The sequence below is a fragment of the Microtus oregoni genome, unplaced genomic scaffold, assembly GCF_018167655.1.
Source record: "Microtus oregoni isolate MIOR12 unplaced genomic scaffold, Mior012 000009F_ref0000495, whole genome shotgun sequence".
Taxonomy (NCBI): Eukaryota; Metazoa; Chordata; class Mammalia; order Rodentia; family Cricetidae; genus Microtus; species Microtus oregoni.
The window spans coordinates 15,510,854-15,529,568 of record NW_024543068.1 but is presented as its reverse complement, the minus strand read 5'-3'; the positions used below and the strand labels follow the sequence as shown (position 1 = coordinate 15,529,568).

General features: G+C 41.0%; 1 protein-coding gene across 6 annotated transcripts in view; it reads left to right on the top strand.

Annotated features, from left to right (window-relative positions):
• Pcnx1 (pecanex 1) overlaps positions 1–18,715 on the top strand; it is a 143,251-nt gene that overhangs the window by 42,834 nt on the left and 81,702 nt on the right. For 5 of the 6 annotated variants that reach the window (XM_041657902.1, XM_041657901.1, XM_041657898.1 and 2 more), the window contains exons 4-6: positions 2,438–2,483; positions 3,285–3,374; positions 13,625–15,331. In XM_041657902.1, the coding sequence (XP_041513836.1) occupies positions 2,438–2,483; positions 3,285–3,374; positions 13,625–15,331 (1,843 nt within the window). The remainder of the gene's footprint in view (positions 1–2,437; positions 2,484–3,284; positions 3,375–13,624; positions 15,332–18,715) is intronic. The other variant, XM_041657903.1, reaches the window with a different exon arrangement.

The following is an 18,715-nucleotide window of genomic DNA, read 5'->3' as shown; positions in this document are numbered from 1 at the left end:
TTTTTTTTACTTGGTGTTTTAGACTTTATAATGTGTAATGTTTTCGACATAATTATTTTTACCTTTTAGATTAGTTAAAGTGAAGAAGTTAATTTAGGGTATTAGTCGATCCATGGTTGCTACCAATATATACAAACGCACTTTTTCTTGTTTGTTGTGTAACTTTCCTACACGCCATCATGGTTGTTTATGTGACTGTATTCTGTACCCAGTGGGACCATGTCCGTGTGGAGTTAGCACATCTTCTTCCCTTTGGCTCCTTCTAACTGCTTCTTCCCATCTTTGCTGTTCTCTGTCTTAGTCATTTCCCTCACTCCCCCTGGCCTGGGTATGAGACTGGAGGCTGCTGGATGCTGACTGGCACTGTCTCAGTTCTGTAGGTTGTCCTGGGCTCTGGGGAGAGTACAGCAGCTCCTCTCTGCTGTTGGAGACGGAGGGAGTAGTGGGGCAGGGGCAGAGGCCTCTCTGAGCACAAGGCATCTCTGTTTGGACCCCTCAGAGACTTTCCCCTTATATTCAGTCATCAGACCTAGGGCCTGTAGCCCTCTCTTGGTGAGTCTGGGATTCACTTCTCCTAGACAAAAGACATGGAGCAACATCTGGACAAAGTGGGGAGCTTAGCCAAGAAGGAGAACGGGCGCATTTGAGGATTGTGAGCAAATAGCTAAAACTCGATTTAAAAAGTTTATTTTCTAAGTTTAAATTTTCAGAAGGATATACATTAAATGATGTTTGTATATACTTTTTTAAAAATTCGATCTGGGAAGTGACTATGTGTTCATATTTCTGGTAGACAAAAATAATATTTTTATATAAATTGCCTAAACTGAACTGTTAAACATTTAAGAATGGAACTTTGTTTTGCAGTAAAAAAAAATTAGGGGCTTATTTATGAATATTATTTGTTTTTAATTTTGGAAATAGGTTCTCACTATAAAGCCAGGCTGACCTCAAACTTGAAATCTTCCCCTTTCAGCCTCCCTTGTGCTAGAATTATGGGCTGGTGACATCATGCCTTGTGACGGTTTCCCTTCAGGGCAGTACAGTGCCTTATCATGTATTTAAAGCAGGTGTTGAGAAAGCCTGAGAGGATCAGGTTTAACAAACAGCCCCAAAATATTACAAAACTTAATGTGTGTGGTGTGTGTGTGCATTTGGGGTATGTGTGTGCCCACGCACCTGTGTGTGTCCATGCAAGGGCTGGCCAATGAATCCTAGAGATGTACTTTCTGCACCCATCTGGTGACGGGCTTGCAGAGCTCCCACTGTTGACACGGGTGCTGGGGATCCAGAGTCTGATCCTCCTGCTTGCACGGCACTTTGCCAGCAGTGTTCTCTCCAGCCCTGCAGAGCTTGCTTTTTATTGGTAGCATTGATTTTTACTAGTTTTGCCTGTGTGTGTGTGTGTGTGTGTTTTAGTTGCCTTTTCACTGACCAGTTACTTACACATCGTAGCACACATCTCCAGTGTCTAGCTCACCAAGTCTCTACTGTTGACAGCAATCAGTGGCCTTTCAGGTTAGCTCAGCCCCTCCTGCTCTCCCAGAAGTCTGTGTATCACCTCTGCTCCAACTTTATTTCTTGTATTCTGCTGTTACAGTGACTTCATGAAAGGAACAGGGTGTGGGCAAAGTAAGGAAGGCATTGTATGAGTTAAATTGTATTTACAGTGCTGAATGTGCAAAACTGCTCAGAATCCATTGAAAACAGATTTACTGGGAGAGTTCTAATGCTTGTTGATTCAGTTGACAAAATCATGCTGTATTTTGTTCTCTTACTGTGTGTGTGGAATTGATGATATTTGTTTATATGGTTTTTATGGTTGTGTAAATAATGTGTATAGCATTTAGGGAAATGTCAGGCCATCTTGAATATAAACATTAAAGACACATCAGTTACATTTTAGTTTTCTAATTACAGTTTGTGCTTAGAATTCATTTTTTGTATGATGGTTAGATTTTTATTATTTTTAAATGTTCTAACTGGCTATAAAAAGTATTTTATGTCTAGGAACCAAGAATAGTAAAATTTTCTGTTGCTCTCTGTGTATGTTAGTATATTTTGCCCCTCAAACTTTGTGGTTATGTTCTCTAAGAAGTCTTAAGTTTATTTCCCACAGACTCAGTGTGTGGCTTTGCTTTGGTTTATAGTACAAGCATGCCTGATATAATGTCAAAAATGGTCATAACTGTGTGGTGCAGTTTGCCTGAGTGGCAGATGTTTGGCTGCAGAGACTCCATCAGTCCTGAGTCCACAGGAGGCTCATCCACGTGTACCGCAACAAGCAGCTGTGCGCCTCTGCTAGTGCGTGTACAGCAGTGTCTCTAAGTATTGGTAAAGCAACTGACAGATGCCAGAGAAGATAGCTTTAACAGTCTTGATGCTTTGCACTGGTGGTGTGTTAATTGGTCTTACTTCCTTTTTGTCTTGCTTTTAGATTGGATCCGGATCCTCTCGCCTTGGAACAGCAGCAACTATTAAAGGTAGACACAGTCTAACTGAGCATTGACTGACTATTCATCTTCTCTCATCATGTAATAAAGACAATATTCTCGAAATAACGTAACATTACACTGCCTGATTTAAATTATATTATTCTTTCACCATCTAAATATCACAGAAATATTTGAACATTTGTATTGTTTATAAGTTTTGATCTATAAGAAACCTTTTTGGTATAACCGGACATGCTTTCCTAAGTATGTGTGCAACTTGTGAAAAATTAATTTGCTATGAAATTTTTAAATGTGAGCATAATTGAAACATTAAAGGAGAAAACACTCTCTTTCTGTACATCTCTCTAAACTAAATTCACAATTTTGCTCCACAGCGCTGTAGCTGCTAACCTCCCTTGGGGAGGGATTTCCTTTATTTCAGGATTCTCACAAGATATTTGGCATTTCTATTTAGAATCTGTTTTATTTTGTTTTTCAAGACAAGGTTTCTCTGTGTAGCCTTTGCTGTGCTGGAACTCACTTTGTACACCAGGCTGGCCTCGAACTCACAGAGGTCTGCGTGCTTTGCCTCCCAGGTGCTGGGATTAAAGGTGTGCGCCACCCCTCTCCCCAATCTGTTTTTAAAGAAGCTAACACAGTCTGCCATCTTGCTTGCATTCTGTGGTATTAGTTACGTGGCACGTGGCACTCGGCGTGCAGTGCTTTCGCCACATAGTGTCTCCTGTTGTGCCGGAGCTGCTGTGGCTGGTAGGTCTCCCTCTCTGTGGCTGTTCTCTGCCGTCCTTTTCTTTAGTGTCATGTCCTCTTGTGTTTCTCTTATCTTTGTAGGAGACACAGACACTGCTAAGACTTCTGATGACATAAGCTTAAGTCTGGGCCAGAGCTCCAGTCTCTGTAAAGAAGGAAGTGAAGAACAAGGTAAGAGTGTCCTTCATGGTGACATCAGACCATGTAATGTGTGGCGAATTTAAGAAATACCTTACTTTTTTTTTTTTTTTTAAATGGATGACGACTGCTCTGTCTGCACGTGTGCCTGACTGCCAGAAGAAGACACCAGATCTCATTACAGATGGCTGTGAGCCACCATGTGGGTGCTGGGAATTGAATTCAACCTCTGGAAGAGCCGCTAATGCCCTTAATGGCTGAGCTGTCTCTCCAGATGCCCCTTCCTCACATTTAACAGAAGCGTTTGTTTATTCATTTTCTACACAGTCTGTTGCTCTACAGCCCTGGCTGACCTGTAACTCATCTTATAGCTAAGATTGGCCTCAATCTTAGGTGATCCTCCTGCCTCTGCCTCCTGGGTGCTGAAATTACAGGCAGCAGCCATCATATCTGTCTCTAATATGGTTATTTTTAGGAAACAATAAAATAAAATAATTTACTAGAATAGTAGTCATGCAGCATTTTAAGTGTTTTTACCATACAGAGTTAAGTTAGACTACGCAGAGAAAGAAATTTATGAACATGTGCCCCCGTGTATGAGATGATGGGTGAGAATCTGCTGTTCTTTAGGTGCCCATTAACTTGATGCCTTACTCAATTCCATTTCTTTTTTTCTCTTCTTTTGGAGACAGGCTCTCAATGTGTAGCATTGACTGGCCTGGAACTCTCTGTGTAGACAAGGGTGACCTCACGGAGATCCGCCTGCCTCTCCCTCCTGTGTGCTGGATTATAGGTGTGCCTTTCTCCTACCCCACCTTCACTAAACTTCAGCTCTTGCAGGTGTAGTCTGTTGCTGGTGCTTGGAAGTTTATCACCTTTCTTTCTCCTCTCTGGAATTGTAATATCTTGTCATTGTTAATTTGCCCCCCACCCCAAGGCCTCTGAACATACTGCATGGTATGAATTTCTTTTTCTTTTAAGTTAAAGGTGAATCAGTTACTTTGCATAGTGCTATATCCATTTCTATAATCCATACCATGATAATGTCCTGGCAACAAGGTCATATAATCTTAAGAGGACTGAGCCTGTCTGCATTTCGGAGTCATGTGCCTCATTATCCTTCCATATATCTGAAAAACACTAAGCAAGGGTTTTGTTTTGTTTAATGATAATCTGGCAGGTTGAGATTTATACACATACAATCTATCATTGTAGCCAGGTACAGAGTAACATAGATAAAATGTCTGGCATTCACTTGGCACAGACTGTTGTCTAGGTTGGAGGTTCACATGCTTGTTTTGCAAAGGCCTAGGTAGCTTTGCAGGTCATTTGCAGGTCAGTTGGTACCCAGCTCTGCGATTGTACAGGGAAGGATGCCTAAACCATTTGTAAGTGATTGGGCATGGCTGTGCCACACGGACACTTCCTTTACAAACATGGCCAGGCTTTGTTCCATGGTCCTGTTGATGTCAGCCTTGGGGTTAGTTCTCTGTGTATGCATTTACTCATTTGTCCCTTTAGATATCTGAATTCAACACTGTTGGCATTTTTACTTTACAGAGTGTCATATTATGACTTGAGGAGTTACAGGAAACTTACCCACCATCACAGCTAAATTCTAATTACTATATTACTTTAAAGTAGTTCTTTAAAAATATTTGTGTGCGTGCATGTCTGTGTGCATGCACCCATGGAGGCCAGAAGAAGGCCTTGTATTCCCCAGAACTGGCGTTAAAAGTTGTTTGTGAGTCCCCTGACGTAGGGGGAACTGAACTCAGGTCCTTTGCAAGACTAGCCAGCACTGTTAATGGAGCAGCCCTCTCTCTAGTCCCTTAAGTAGTTTTATAACTTGCTTTGTTCATGCAACATACCAGTTTCGATGTACGTTTAGCAGATATTTTCATGTTGTTATTATGTGCACAGCACTGTTTTAAATATTGGAAATAGTCAGTGAACAGAGAGCAGTTTGTGCCCTCTTATGGCTCCCATGTTCCCAGTATGGAGTTGTATTCCTGTGAGTCCATTATAAGAGCACATGGATGGAGAATGGAAGTGATGGGGTTGGGGGAAAGGTTTTTTTAAGATACCTACAGCAGAGACCTAATGAAAGGGAAACCGAGGTAACAAGCCCCTTCTATACAAGGGGAAGATTAAGTGCAGGAGATGTAAAATAGGAACATGCCTGTTGGCTTTGAAAAGCAATGTGGCTGGCATAGGATGTGTGTGGGGCTAGGACTTTGTAAAGTCTGAGAGGCCAATTGTTTTTTTTTTTTTGGTATTTTATTTTTTTGTTCTTTTTAATTGTTTTTATTGAGCTATATATTTTCTCTGCTCCCTCCTTCCGCCTGCATCCCCTTCTACCGTCTCCTATGGTCTCATGCTCCAATTTACTCAGGAGATCTTGTCTTTTTCTATTTCCCATGTAGATAAGGCCATGTCTGTCTGTCTTAGGGTCCTCATTGTTGTCTAGATCTCTGGGATTGTGATTTGTAGGATAATTTTCTTTGCTTTATGTTTAAAAACCACTTATGAATGAGTATATGTGATAGTTGTCTTTCTGTGTCTGGGTTACTCACTCAAAATAATGTTTTCTAGCTCCATCCATTTGCCTGCAGATTTCCAGCTGTCGTTATTTTTTTCTGCTGTGTAGTACTCCATTGTGTAAATGCACCACATTTTCCTTATTCATTCTTTGGTCGAGGAACATTTAGGTTGTTTCCAGGTTCTGGCTATGACAAACAAAGCTGCTATGAACATAGTTGAGCACATGTCCTTGTGGCACGATTGAGCATCCTTTGGATATATACCCAAAAGTGGTATTCCTGGGTCTTGAGGAAGGTTGTTTCCTAATTTTCTGAGAAATCGCCACACTGACATCCAAAGGGGCTGTCCCAGCTTGCATTCCCACCAGCAATGCAGAAGTGTTCCCTTTACCCCACAACCTCTCCAGCATAAGTTGTCATCAGTGTTTTTAATCTTGGCCATTCTTACAGGTGTAAGATGGAATCTCAGAGTTGTTTTGATTTGCATTTCTCTAATGGCTAAGGATGTTGAATATTTCCTTAATTGTCTTTCAGCCATTTTAGATTCCTCTGTTTTGAGTTCTCTGTTTAGATCTGTACTCTATTTTTTTTTATTGCATTATTTGTTCTTTTGATGACCAATTTCTTGAGTCCTTTGTGTATTTTGGAGATCAGATCTCTGTCTGATGTAGGGTTAGTGAAGCTCTTTTCCCATTCTGTAGGCTGTTGTTTTGTCTTGTTAACCATAACCTTTGCTTTACAGAAGCTTTTCAGTTTCAGGAGGTCCCATTGATTAATTGTTTCTCTCAGTGTCTGTGCTACTGGGGTTATATTTAGGAAGTGGCCAATGCGTTCAAGTATACTTCCCACTTTCTCTTCTATGAGCTTCAGTGTGACTGTCTTTATGTTGAGGTGTTTGATTCATTTGGACTTAACTTTTGTGCATGGTGATAGATATGGATCTATTTTCATTCTTCTACATTTTGATATCCAGTTATGCCAGCATCACCTGTTAAATAAAATATGCTTTCTCTTTTCCATTTGGTATTTTTTTGCTTCTTTGTCAAAAATCAGGTGAACGAAGATGTGTGGATTGATATCCGAGTCTTTGATTTGGTTCCATTGGTCCTCCTGTCTGTTTTTATGTCAATACCAGGCTGTTTTCAGTACTGTAGCTCTGTAGTAGAGTTTGAAGTCAGGGATTGTGATGCCTCCAGAAGTTCTTTTATTGTACAGGATTGTTTTGGCTATCCCATGTTTTTTTGCTTTTTCATATGAAGTTGAGTATTGTTCTTTCGAGGTCTGTGAAGAATTTTGCTGGGATTTTGATGGGCATTGCTTTATCTATAGATTGCTTTTGGTAAGATTGCCATTTTTACTATGTTAATTCTTCCTACCCAAGAGCATGGGAGATCTTTTCATTTTCTGGTGTCCTATTCAATTTCTTTCTTCAAAGATTTAAAGTTATTTTCATACAAGTCTTCCATTTGTTTGGTTAGAGTTACTCCAAGATATTTTATGCTATTTGTGGCTATTATGAAGGGTGATGTTTCTCTGATTTCTTCCCCAGGCCTTTTATCATCTGTGTACAGGAGGGATACTGATTTTTTTTTAAGTTAATCTTGCGTCCTGCTACATTACTGAAAGTGTTTATGAGTTGTAGAAGTTTCTTGGTAGAATTTTTGGGGTTGCTTATGTAAGCTATCATCTCATCAGCAAATAGTGAGAGTTGGACTTCTTCTTTTTCAATCCCCTTGATCTTCTTTTGTTGCCTTATTGCTCTAGCTAGGACCTCAAGAACTATATTGAATAGATATGGAGAGAGTGGACAGCCTTGTCTTGTTCCTGATTTCAGTGGAATTGCTGGGAGTTTCTCTCCATCTAGTTTGATGTTGGCTGTTGGATTGTTGTATATTTCTGTTATTATGTTTAGGTATGTTCCTTTGTATCCCTGCTCTCTCCAAGACCTTTATCATGAAGGGATGTTGTGTTTTGTTGAAAGCTTTTTCAGCATCTAATGAGATGATCATATGGTTTTTATTTTTCAGTTTGTTTATATGGTGGATTACGTTGACAGATTTTCGTATGTTGAACCATCCCTGCATCTGTGGGATGAAGCCAACGTGGTCATGGTGGATGATGGTTCTGATGTGTTCTTGGATTTGATTTGCCAGTATTTTATGTAGTATTTTTACATCAATGTTCATGAGTGAAATTGGTCTGTAATTTTCATTCTTAGTAATGTCTTTCTGTGGTTTGGGTATCAGGGTAATTGTAGTCTCATAAAGAGTTTGGCAATGTTCCTTCTGTTTCTATGGTGTGGAACAATTAGAGGAGTATTGGTATTCGTTCTTCTTTGAAAATCTTGTAGAATTCTGAGCTGAAACCATCTGGTCCTGGGCTTTTTTTTGGTTGGGAGACTTTTGATGACTGTTTCTGTTTCTTTAGCAGTTATAGGTGATGACCAATTTCTTGAGTTCTTTATGTATTTTGGAGATCAGCCCTGGGAGGTCGTTTTTACAGATACCTGTTTTAAGTTTTAGAAAGATGGACTGCTACAGTGACTCTGATCAAAGGGATAAATGCTGAAATTGAGAGGTCATTGTAAGGGTTAAGGCAGTAAGAAGTTGCCTGGCCCCATATTCCCCCCACCCCCTTGTGTGTGTATGTGTACTAATAAGATGTTGTGTTGGTGGATTTTAGTGTTCTTCAATAAGATTTTATAATACTCATGAGTGATTTATTTCAGACAGTTTTGCGTTGAACAGCAGGAAGATGGGGTGTTCCTTAATTGAAAGGGGTGTTTAGTTTCAAAGACAGGATAGCATGGAGGGTAGGGTGTGAGTTCAGTTTGTGATTCTTTGGGACCTCAAAATAGCCATGAGGAGGAAGAAGTCAGATTAGATGTTTGGATTGGACATCTGGAAGTTGTCATTGTATAAATACAACTAACCAATCAGCACATCAAATATGGAGTTAGAGCTGGGCATGGTGGGTCTCACCTGTAACTTTGGAGGGTGAAACACAAGGTTTGCCTTAATTCAGAGCCAATCTGGGGCAGTAGAGTGAGTTTCAAGCCAGCCTCCACTATAGAATGAGGCTCTTTCTAAAAACAAAATCAACAACAATAAAAGGAAAAGAAAGGTGCAAAGCAAAACCAGTACAAAAGCACACAGTGAGCTGGATTCTTCTGAAGAACCCTACAGGGATTTTATGGTCCTGGCTGTGGTTTGTCACCACCTAGTGGCAATTGCTTAACCAGCTGTAATACTATTTAGGACTGGCTTGGCTTTAGGTATTTAATTGGTTAGCATTTGGTCGACAAGTTGACACCCATTTTGTCCTAAGGTTTCAGATTATTACTAGAAACAAGAATGTGGAGTGCACCTGATTCTTCCCTTCCAAGGAGGAGTTCCTGACAATTTCCCTTCTCCTCTCTCTCATGTCTTCCTTGTCCAAGATCAGAATTATAGCTCACCCCCATCCCATTCAGGCCAGACAGAATATGGAGAAAATAGTCCTAGATGTTTCTGAACGTTTATCCTGATTCTGGGAAATTGAAAGAGATCTACAAGGAGGAAGTATAGGTCGGAAGCTGAAAAATCTCGGGGCTGTGACCGGAGCCAATAGACTTGCAGCCATTTAGACTAAATAGAAACAGCTTGTGGTCCAAAGAACTCTGAGCCTGCTAGATGCCAGCATGATAGAGAAAGTTTGATCTCTTTGCCAGTTCTGCTTCTGAATGAAGAGATTTGAGGATGGGGCCATTGAAAGCATTGAAGATACTGCTTACCCTATAAGGAAGTTTCATGCCTTAGTATTAGAACCTGTTGAAACTGGGCTGTCACTGGTGGTGGAATACTCGCCTAGTCTGTGTGTGTTAAGGTCATTGGCTCAGTCTCCAGCCTACAAAACAGAAAACAACCTGAGAATTAAAGAAAAATAAACCACCATGACTATTAATTACTCTTCCAATAAATTCTTGCAAAGGAGAAGAGAACCAAGCCAGTAGCTAGCATAAGAAGTGAAAGATAAGGGTTGGAGTATAGATTTTAAGAGAAATAATAGCATGTTTGTGTCATTGGTAGAGATGGCCCAAGAGAGAAGCCTATAGCATGCTTTTTATTTATAAATAAGTGTGGTAGGTGTTAGCGTCAGAAACAGTCAGGTGTGAGGTGTGACGTAGTCATGCTTCTGCCATTGAGAACATTCGGGTCACCCTTTTTCTGTGTGTAACTTTGTGTCCTGTTTTCCTTTTTGATACAACTTTCATGCCATAAAACCGTCCCTTCTGGTTTACATACTTTTTAGTGTAGCACAAGTTTATATTCCTGTTATCACCGCAGAAGAAACTTGCAGCTGCCGCCCTCTTTGCTGCCTGCCCGAGAGCACAGGGTGTTTGTCTGCTGTTTGTCACCTGTTCTGAGTACTTCATAGACATGAATCTCTATGATGTGCGGCTTTTATGCCGCCTTCGTTCATTTACCATGTTAGAGCATGACTTGATTTCACTTGTGGCTAAACACAGTAGATCTCTTCAAACACATGCCGTGCAGCCCAGCACTGTGTGTGGACTGCAGAACAGAAATTATAGTTTTCATGCGGTACTGCCGCTTTCTTCGTAAGTGCTGTCTCATGGTTTTACAGAATGTTCAAAATGTGTCTAGTGCCTCTATAACACTGTCAGTAGACTGTATAATTTACACAACCATTTTATTGGTCATTGTTAAAATTTTTATGTTTTAAGAATTTTTATAAAAAAAAAGGAGCCTTCTGTAATGTAACTTTCATCCACTTTCTCCTAAGAATTTTCATATCAAATGAATAAATTGGGAGAACCATGAAAAAAAAATCCAAAATGAAACCTTTGGGAGTAAGATCTAATGCTTTATTCTTTAGCCATCATTTCTAAAAGTAAACCAATAACCCGAGGGTAAGATCTTTCTTCTGAGAGTTTAGGGGCTAGGGAGATGGATCAGCCAGCAAAGTGCTTGCTGTGAAATAAAGGACCTGAGTTCCGTCCCCAGCACCATGTAAGAATGCCAGGTGTGCAGAACACATCTGTGTTCCTTCCTAGGCATGACGAAACAGGAAGAGCAGACTGCCGGAGCTTGCTGTCCAGGCAGGCTAACCAAGTCAGTGACAGACCCTGCCTCAAAAAGTAAGTTGAGAGCAGTTGACATCAACCTCTATCTCCACGTGTACACGTGCACACGGCCCACCTCAGCCCACAGTTCTTAGAGGAAAGTTGATTTTGATCATTAATGTTAAAAAATTTCAGTATTTAGCAAATTATTTTTATGTGTATGGCTGTTTTTCCTGCATGTGTGTCTTTTCATTACTTGCATGCCTGGTTAGAAGAAGGCATCAGATTCCTGCAACTGGAGTTAACAGATGTTGTGAGCTGCTCTGTGGATGCTGGGAGTTGACTCCATATCTTCTGGTAGAGCAGTCAGTGCTCTAACTGCTGAGCCACCTCTCCAGCTCTGATCATTAGCATGTTAAAGTCCCACTTCATTTAATAGTTGTGGTGGTGGTGGTGGTGGTGGTGGTGGGTGCCATAGAGCACACATGGAGGTCAGAGGACAACTTGGTAGAGTCACTTCTCTCTTTCCACCTTTACGTAGATTCTGGGGATCCAGTTAGGCAAGCCTTTTCTCAATAAACTACATTGCTGGCCCCAGATTTATGTTCTTTTAAAGTATATAAATATGTATAGTAGCTTCATTTTTATTTTAATCTTAAGCGAGAGTGTTTGCTTTTATCATTGATATTCAGGTGAATAGAATCTGACAGTTTGCTCACATGGTTACAATAATTTTTCTGGCCAGGTGATGGTGTCACACACCTTTAATCCCAGCACTCGGAAGGCAGAGGCAGGCGGATCTCAGAATTTGAGGCCAGCCTGTCTATAAGAGCTAGTTTCAGGATAGGTTCCAAAGCTACAGAGAAAAAACAACAAAACAAAAACCAGAATAATTTTTCCTTTTTGTTGTTTTTTTATTTCTAACCCAGGCTGGCAGATCCTGATGCCCATGTCTCCTGGGTGCTTAGGTTAAAGGCCTGTGTCACTACATACAAATTAATAGTTTTCTTTTGTGTGAAGCTAACATTGGGTTTAGGCATCCTTTTCTGCCAAACACATAATTTAAAAATCAGCTTTTGTGTAGGCAGATGGAATTTTGTATATCCATAATTCTATTTATGATGCATATGATAATTTCAGTCCGTAACTCCTACCTTAAATGGAAACTAAGGAATGTTCTATACAGGAATGTAATACAGAGCAAGATGTATTTTTTTTGGGGGGGGGGGAATCTTATAATTGTTTCATCAGTGATGAGAGAAAATGCAGGATTTTAGCCTATAATTATTATTTGTTGTTGTTGATGCTTAATATATTCTCATTGAGGGCATAGAACATACGTCATGTAATTTTTATTATACTTGTATCCCCGGAGAGTTTTACATCCATACAGTGTATTTTGATCACATTCATCCCCACTCTTCCCCCAACTCCTTCCAGACCTATCCCCTGCCCCCCTCATCCCAACTTGAAGTCTTCATTGAAGAAGAAATACACACACACACACACACACACACACATATATACATATAAACACACAAATATACATCACTCTCTATATATACAAAATTATATACATTTGTATATATTTTTTCCCTTCTAATTTGTGCTGTTGCTGCAGTCACGGGTGTGGGTCCATTCAATACAGTACCCTCCAAGGGCCTTCCCTAAACTGATTCTTCCTCCCTGAGAGAACACCAGATGTCACATCTTCAAAGTGAGGCCTGTGAGTTTCTGTCATTTTGTGAGTGTGACAAATCGTGAGATACCTTGCATCACTGTGGTCTCTTGTTTGAGCATTGATCAGCACTTTAATTTTGTTGTTGTTTATTTCTTCTTACTCTAGGTTTTAATAACTTTTTTAATCTTCTTAATATTTGTGTGTGTTTGGATAGTGTAGACTTGAGTTGCTGTGGTTTGCGTGCGGAGGTCGGGGATAGTTGTATGGTGATAGCCTTGTTTGCTCTCTTTACATGTGCTCCTGGAATCTCTTTGCCCACCGAGTGATTTTGGAGACCCCCAATCTAAGTTTTTAGTTGTAAAATAATTCTGTTTTTTCAAAGAATTAAAGTATTTCCTAAGGTATAATAATGATAGTTATTATTAATTTTAATTTTATATGTGTAACTATATATGTATATATTCAGTGTCTACTGCCTACTGCTTATGAAGTTGTTAATACATTTTTTTTTTAGATGAAGAGCCAGTCTCAGAATGGTAACTCAAGGCTACCTATTTGTAAGTTAGAAATAGAACTTGGAGCAGATTGTGGTGACGCACACCTGAAGTTGCAGACTCAGGATGCTGAGACAGGAGGATCTTAAGTTCAAGCCTAGCCTGGGTTAAATAGTGAGACCCTTTTCAAAAAGGGAGGGAGGGGAGGAATGAACACACACACACAGAGTGAGAGAGACAGACAGACAGACAGGATGGAACTTTATCTGAATTCTTTTGAAGACCTCAAAAAATTGAAAAGGTTAGTTCATTCCATCAGTTAGAATGGTTTCTTTGTGCAGTTTTAAACAAACCAGCTCTTTGGGATGACTGGCCAACTTGTTCAGTGAATTGAGAATTGCTTAACTTGATTTCCTGTGTGCTGTGAATTCTTTCCTTTGTTAGACAGTGAGGAGCTGATCACGCGTCTGTGTTAACATTTTCAAATGTGTTTGGAACAGATTTGGCGACTGATCGCAAGCTCTTCCGCCTGGTCTCCAATGACTCCTTCATCTCTATCCAGCCTTCCTTGTCCTCTTGTGGACAGGACTTACCAAGGGACTTCAGTGACAAAGTGAGCCTGCCAAGTCATAGCCAGCACCACCATGTCGATCAGTCCCTGTCCAGTGCCTGTGACACAGAAGTGGCTTCTCTCGTACCTTTACATTCACACTCTTACAGGAAAGAGCACCGGCCACGAGGAGTACCACGGACTTCCAGTTCTGCTGTGGCTTTTCCTGATGCCTCTCTGAATGACTTTCCTCTCTACCAGCAGAGACGGGGATTAGACCCAGTCAGTGAGTTAGACTCTTCTAAGCCTCACTCTGGGTCTAGAGAGTCTTTAGTAGAGAAGTCCTGCCCACCTGCAGAATTTCAGCCTGCTGGTGACCTGAGGAAAAGTAATTCTCAGCCACCCACAAAGTGTGGGAAGAGCAGAGCACTGAACGCTGACAAAAGTGTGGACAGCCTGAGGAGCCTGAGCACACGGAGTAGCGGGTCCACCGAGAGCTACTGCAGCGGGACCGACAGGGACACCAACAGTACTCTGAGCAGCTATAAAAGTGAGCAGACCAGCTCCACTCACATCGAGAGCATCGTGTCTGAGCACGAGGAGTCTCCCAAAGTGGGAAAGAGGAATGCCAGGAAGAAGGGCTGCTCTGACTCAGCAGAAGAGAGGCGCCACGGTGCTGGTGACCAAAGGACTAGCAGTGACAAGACTGCCCCAGAGGGGAGTGAATCTGGTGGGCCTCCTGAGGACCCAGATGCTCAGGCATCCGGGGAGGCACCTGACCAGGTTGCTCCTAGCAGCTCTGCATCAGAAGATGCCAATAAAAACCCCCATGCAAATGAGTTTACTGTCCCCGGGGATAGGCCATCTGAGCAGAGTGCAGAGAGCAGAGAGGAGCAGAGTGAGAAGCCGAGCATTTCCACAGACCCCAGAGTTTGTAGAGACAGTGGTGGGAAGCAGAAGGAAGGTGATGTCCGACCCAAGTCCTCCAGCGTAATCCACCGGACAACCTCTGCGCACAAGCCAGGCAGAAGGCGCGCAGGAAAGAAACGGGCCAGCAGCTTTGACTCCAGTCGCCATCGGGACTATGTTTCCTTCCGAGGAGTCTCTGGCAGCAAGCCTCACAGTGCTGTGTTTTGTCACGACGAGGACTCTAGTGATCAAAGTGATTTGAGCAGAGCACCAAGTGTGCATTCTGCTCACCAGTTCAGCAGCGATAGCTCTTCCAGCGCCACCTCTCATTCGTGCCAGTCTCCTGAGGGCAAATACAGTGCCCTCAAGACCAAACATGGCCATAAGGACCGGAGCACAGACTCGGACCACACACACAGAGCTCATGCAGGCCCAGAGGGAACCGCCAAAAAGAGGGCCACTCGAAGGACTTCCAGCACAAATAGTGCCAAGACGCGGGCTCGGGTGCTGAGCTTGGATAGTGGCACTGTGGCCTGTCTGAATGACACAAACAGGCTGCTGGCACCTGAAAGTATAAAGCCCTTAACCACTTCAAAGTCAGATCTTGAGGCCAAAGAGGGAGAGGTGCTAGATGAGCTGTCTTTGCTGGGCCGGGCTTCCCAGTTAGAGACAGTCACTCGGTCTAGGAATAGTCTGCCAAGCCAGGCTGCCTTTCCTGAAGGGGAAGAACAAGATGCAGCCCCTGGAGGTAAGTGAGCCACAGGAACTCAAGGGTCACTGCAGACTGTGACTGTGCTCGGAGTAGTCTAATAGAAGCTTCAGAAAGTGCCATTTCCCCGTGTTAGGAAGCGGCTTCTTTCAGTGGGAGTAGTCTCTGATGGTCCGACTGTCTGATGGGACACATGAGTTTATTCTTGATTGCCTCCCTTTTCTAAGCTAGTTTTGCCATTAATAACCCAATTAGTTCTCTCCTTTCTACAGTAGCAACAGTTTTACAACTATATGAGGGTGACAAACCGCTATAGCCAAGTCTTCACAGTGTGCTGCTGAACTCCCAGAGGCAGCCGCTCACCCCGTCACAGAAGATTGATTCTCCGAATACTACTGTGGCACTGGGCTCGTTCTGTTTATGTGCTTTTCTCAATTCAAGTTTTAGATACTAAGAAAATGATATTTTTCCCATGATTTCTCACTGTACTCAAGGTGAATTAAGTTGAAGTTTATAATTTATATTAATTAGCATTCTATTTTTTTATGTGCTTATTTATATTTTGATTTTTGAGACGGGATCTCAATGTGTAGCCCTGGCTGGCCTAGAATGTACTATGTAGATCAGGCTGGCCTCAAACTGTTCTGTTAGCTTTGCCTCCTGAGTGCTGGGATTAAAGGCATACATCATCACTTCCTGCTGTATTAGCATTTTAATCTGTTAATTGATGCATGGTATTCCCTATGATGGTGATGGTGTTTGGGTAAAGTAATAACTTACTAATTTCAGGCTTTGGGGGAGTTGTACAAAGTTGGATAGGTGATATTGTATCAGTGTGTGTTGACCTGTTTTTCAGAGGTGGTGTTCTTCACTGTTTTCCTCCTACCTCAGACTGTTGACTGTTTTGCTGATTATGAAGTCTTTCTGGGTACAATGAGAATGAAGCCTTCTGCTGTCAGCACACATGAGTCTTGGAGGGTCACAGTCATTTGCTATAATAGTGGTGATTCTCTCCTTAACAGTTAAAGTTGATGCTCTGTTCATACAGGCATTTCAAATGTGTCTACACTTACCTTAAAAGAATTTCAGGTTCATCTGGAGTATTTTAAAGATCATACTGTAAAGATGTTCTTGCTTGTATTTTTTTTCTATTTCTAGAAAGCTTCTAACAAAAATTAACTTATAATGGGATTGTAAAGAAATTATTTTTAGTGCTGAAGGAGTTCTCAAAGTAGTCTTCTAAGCTATATATTAGAGGTGATTGTATCTGAAGTGGTTCTTACCACTTGGTTGCTGCATAAATGTCTTACAATTTTGACCTGGATGTCATTCTATAGTTTATATAGAAACTTCTCAGAGAAGCTTTCTCATGTGTGTCTGTTCTTGATGTCAGTGACTCCATTGGGTTTTAAAAAAATAGCTTCTTTAAGTTATCAAAATAAATTTTGCTAAAATAAATGGTATTGCCAGAATATAAATGTTACTAGCATATGTACAAGATGTGCTATGGAAAGTCTCTGTCTTTGCATACTTACCGTCGTTTCCTTTCCATAGTGAATGTTGATTTTCCTTTTTTGTTTTGTTTGGTGGTTTTACAAAATTATGTGGAAAGTGTTATTACCTTCTTCATGCAGTTCTGTGACCATGTAAGTCTTCATATTTCTAGATTCCAGATTTGTTTGTTTGTATCTTTAAAATCTCCACTAAATGTTAATAATAAAACAATGAACTAAATTTTTAAGATCTCAACTTTAGTTGAAGAAATTCACTAGTATGCGGGAGGTTGAAGATATTTTTTTGTCAAATAAGGGTACTGCTAGGGTGTTTATTTTGTTTTTTGTTTGTTTTTATTGTGCTTAGAATGAAAAACAAAACAAAATGATTTAAATGTGTTAGAGATTTCTGTGTCCATCACACCTAAATACAAGGGTTTGCTGTGTTTTAGTTGAACTTCCAGAAAACTTGGAAATAGCAGGGAGGAATTTAAATGTTCCTGTTTAAAATGGACATAATTTCAGTGTGTGTCGATATGAGCGTCATTCGTTACAGTCTTGTCTGGTGATTTAGGAGTGATGTGTCTGGGTTGTGCTCCAAAAACATGATGAAACATGATGGCACACATTGTTCTCTCTCTCTGTCTCTCTCTCTCTGTCTCTCTGTCTCTCTCTCTCTCTGTCTCTCTGTCTCTCTCTCTCTCTCTCTCTCTCTCTCTCTCTCTGTGTGTGTGTCTCTCCTGGACATAAAACCGTAAGTGAATTTTAATCTGGGTAGATCTGGAGGTATTGCTGCCTTCTCCAGATACTTTATTATTGGGGTGAATGGTGTTAGGGTGGAGGCATGGAGTTTGGGAAATACTTGAAAGTGTTAAAATAAAGCCCTGGAATAGAGGTGATGTAGCCTAGGTTCACATGTGTGTTACTGTTTGGGCTCCACTGTAATTGGTACCCTCAGAGACCTGTTTATCTTCATGAGGCCTCCACATTGTCATCTGTGGATGAGGTGAGAACATTACCTGTTGCCTAGCGAAAGACGAAGGGAGTTCATCCGTAAGATGCTTAGGAAGTGCTCAGCATGTCGTCAATGTTTAATAGCTACTGTTATTGGGAAGCAGACTAGTGCTGTGCTACAGAAATGTGTCCTGTCCTGTTCTGCTCGTTGGTTCGGAGGTAAATACAAGGAAGTAATTACATATTGAAACAAATTAGAGTTGTTCTACTTGTGTAAAACTATATAATAGTGAAAATACAAATGATATTCCCAATTTCACACTTAACAGGAAACATTGTTAGTAGCTAATCTCTTAATGTAGGTTTTGCCTTTTGGCAGTGACACGCCATAACTTACTGTATGGTATGTAGTCCTGTCACAGTGCTTTGCTTGTGTTCATGGCACTGTGTGTGCCAGACAGGCACTCTGCAGCGGAGCTGTGCCACCAGCAAGCTCCCCTGTCTGTTTTAGGATCTCTTAGCCTTCATCAGGTCTTCTGCTCAAAGTCACATTTTACTAATAATTGTCTGCAGTTGTGTAGGTGAAACTTTTTGAGTTCAGTTTGTTTTTTCATTGACCTCTTGCTTTGTACTTAATTTTTCTTATAAGGCATATCTCTCTAATTTATGACTAATACTTTGAATAAAAAATACACACACACATAATAGAAAAATGTCTTGTTTTTGACTTGTCCTATGTCAGATAAAGATGGTCTTCTCTTGGGCCCCTAAATTTATCTCCTGTATGATACAATAGTATGCTTATAATATGTTTTCTATATCGGTTGTCAGGTTATAAAGAATAGCTGAAGTCGAGGGGTTTGTGTGTGTTTTATGGTTTATGCAGTATTCTGCATTTCTGTGGGTTTTTTTGTTGTTGTTTTGTTTTTGTTTTGTTTTTAAGACAGGGTTTCTCTGTGTAGCCTTGGCTGTCCTA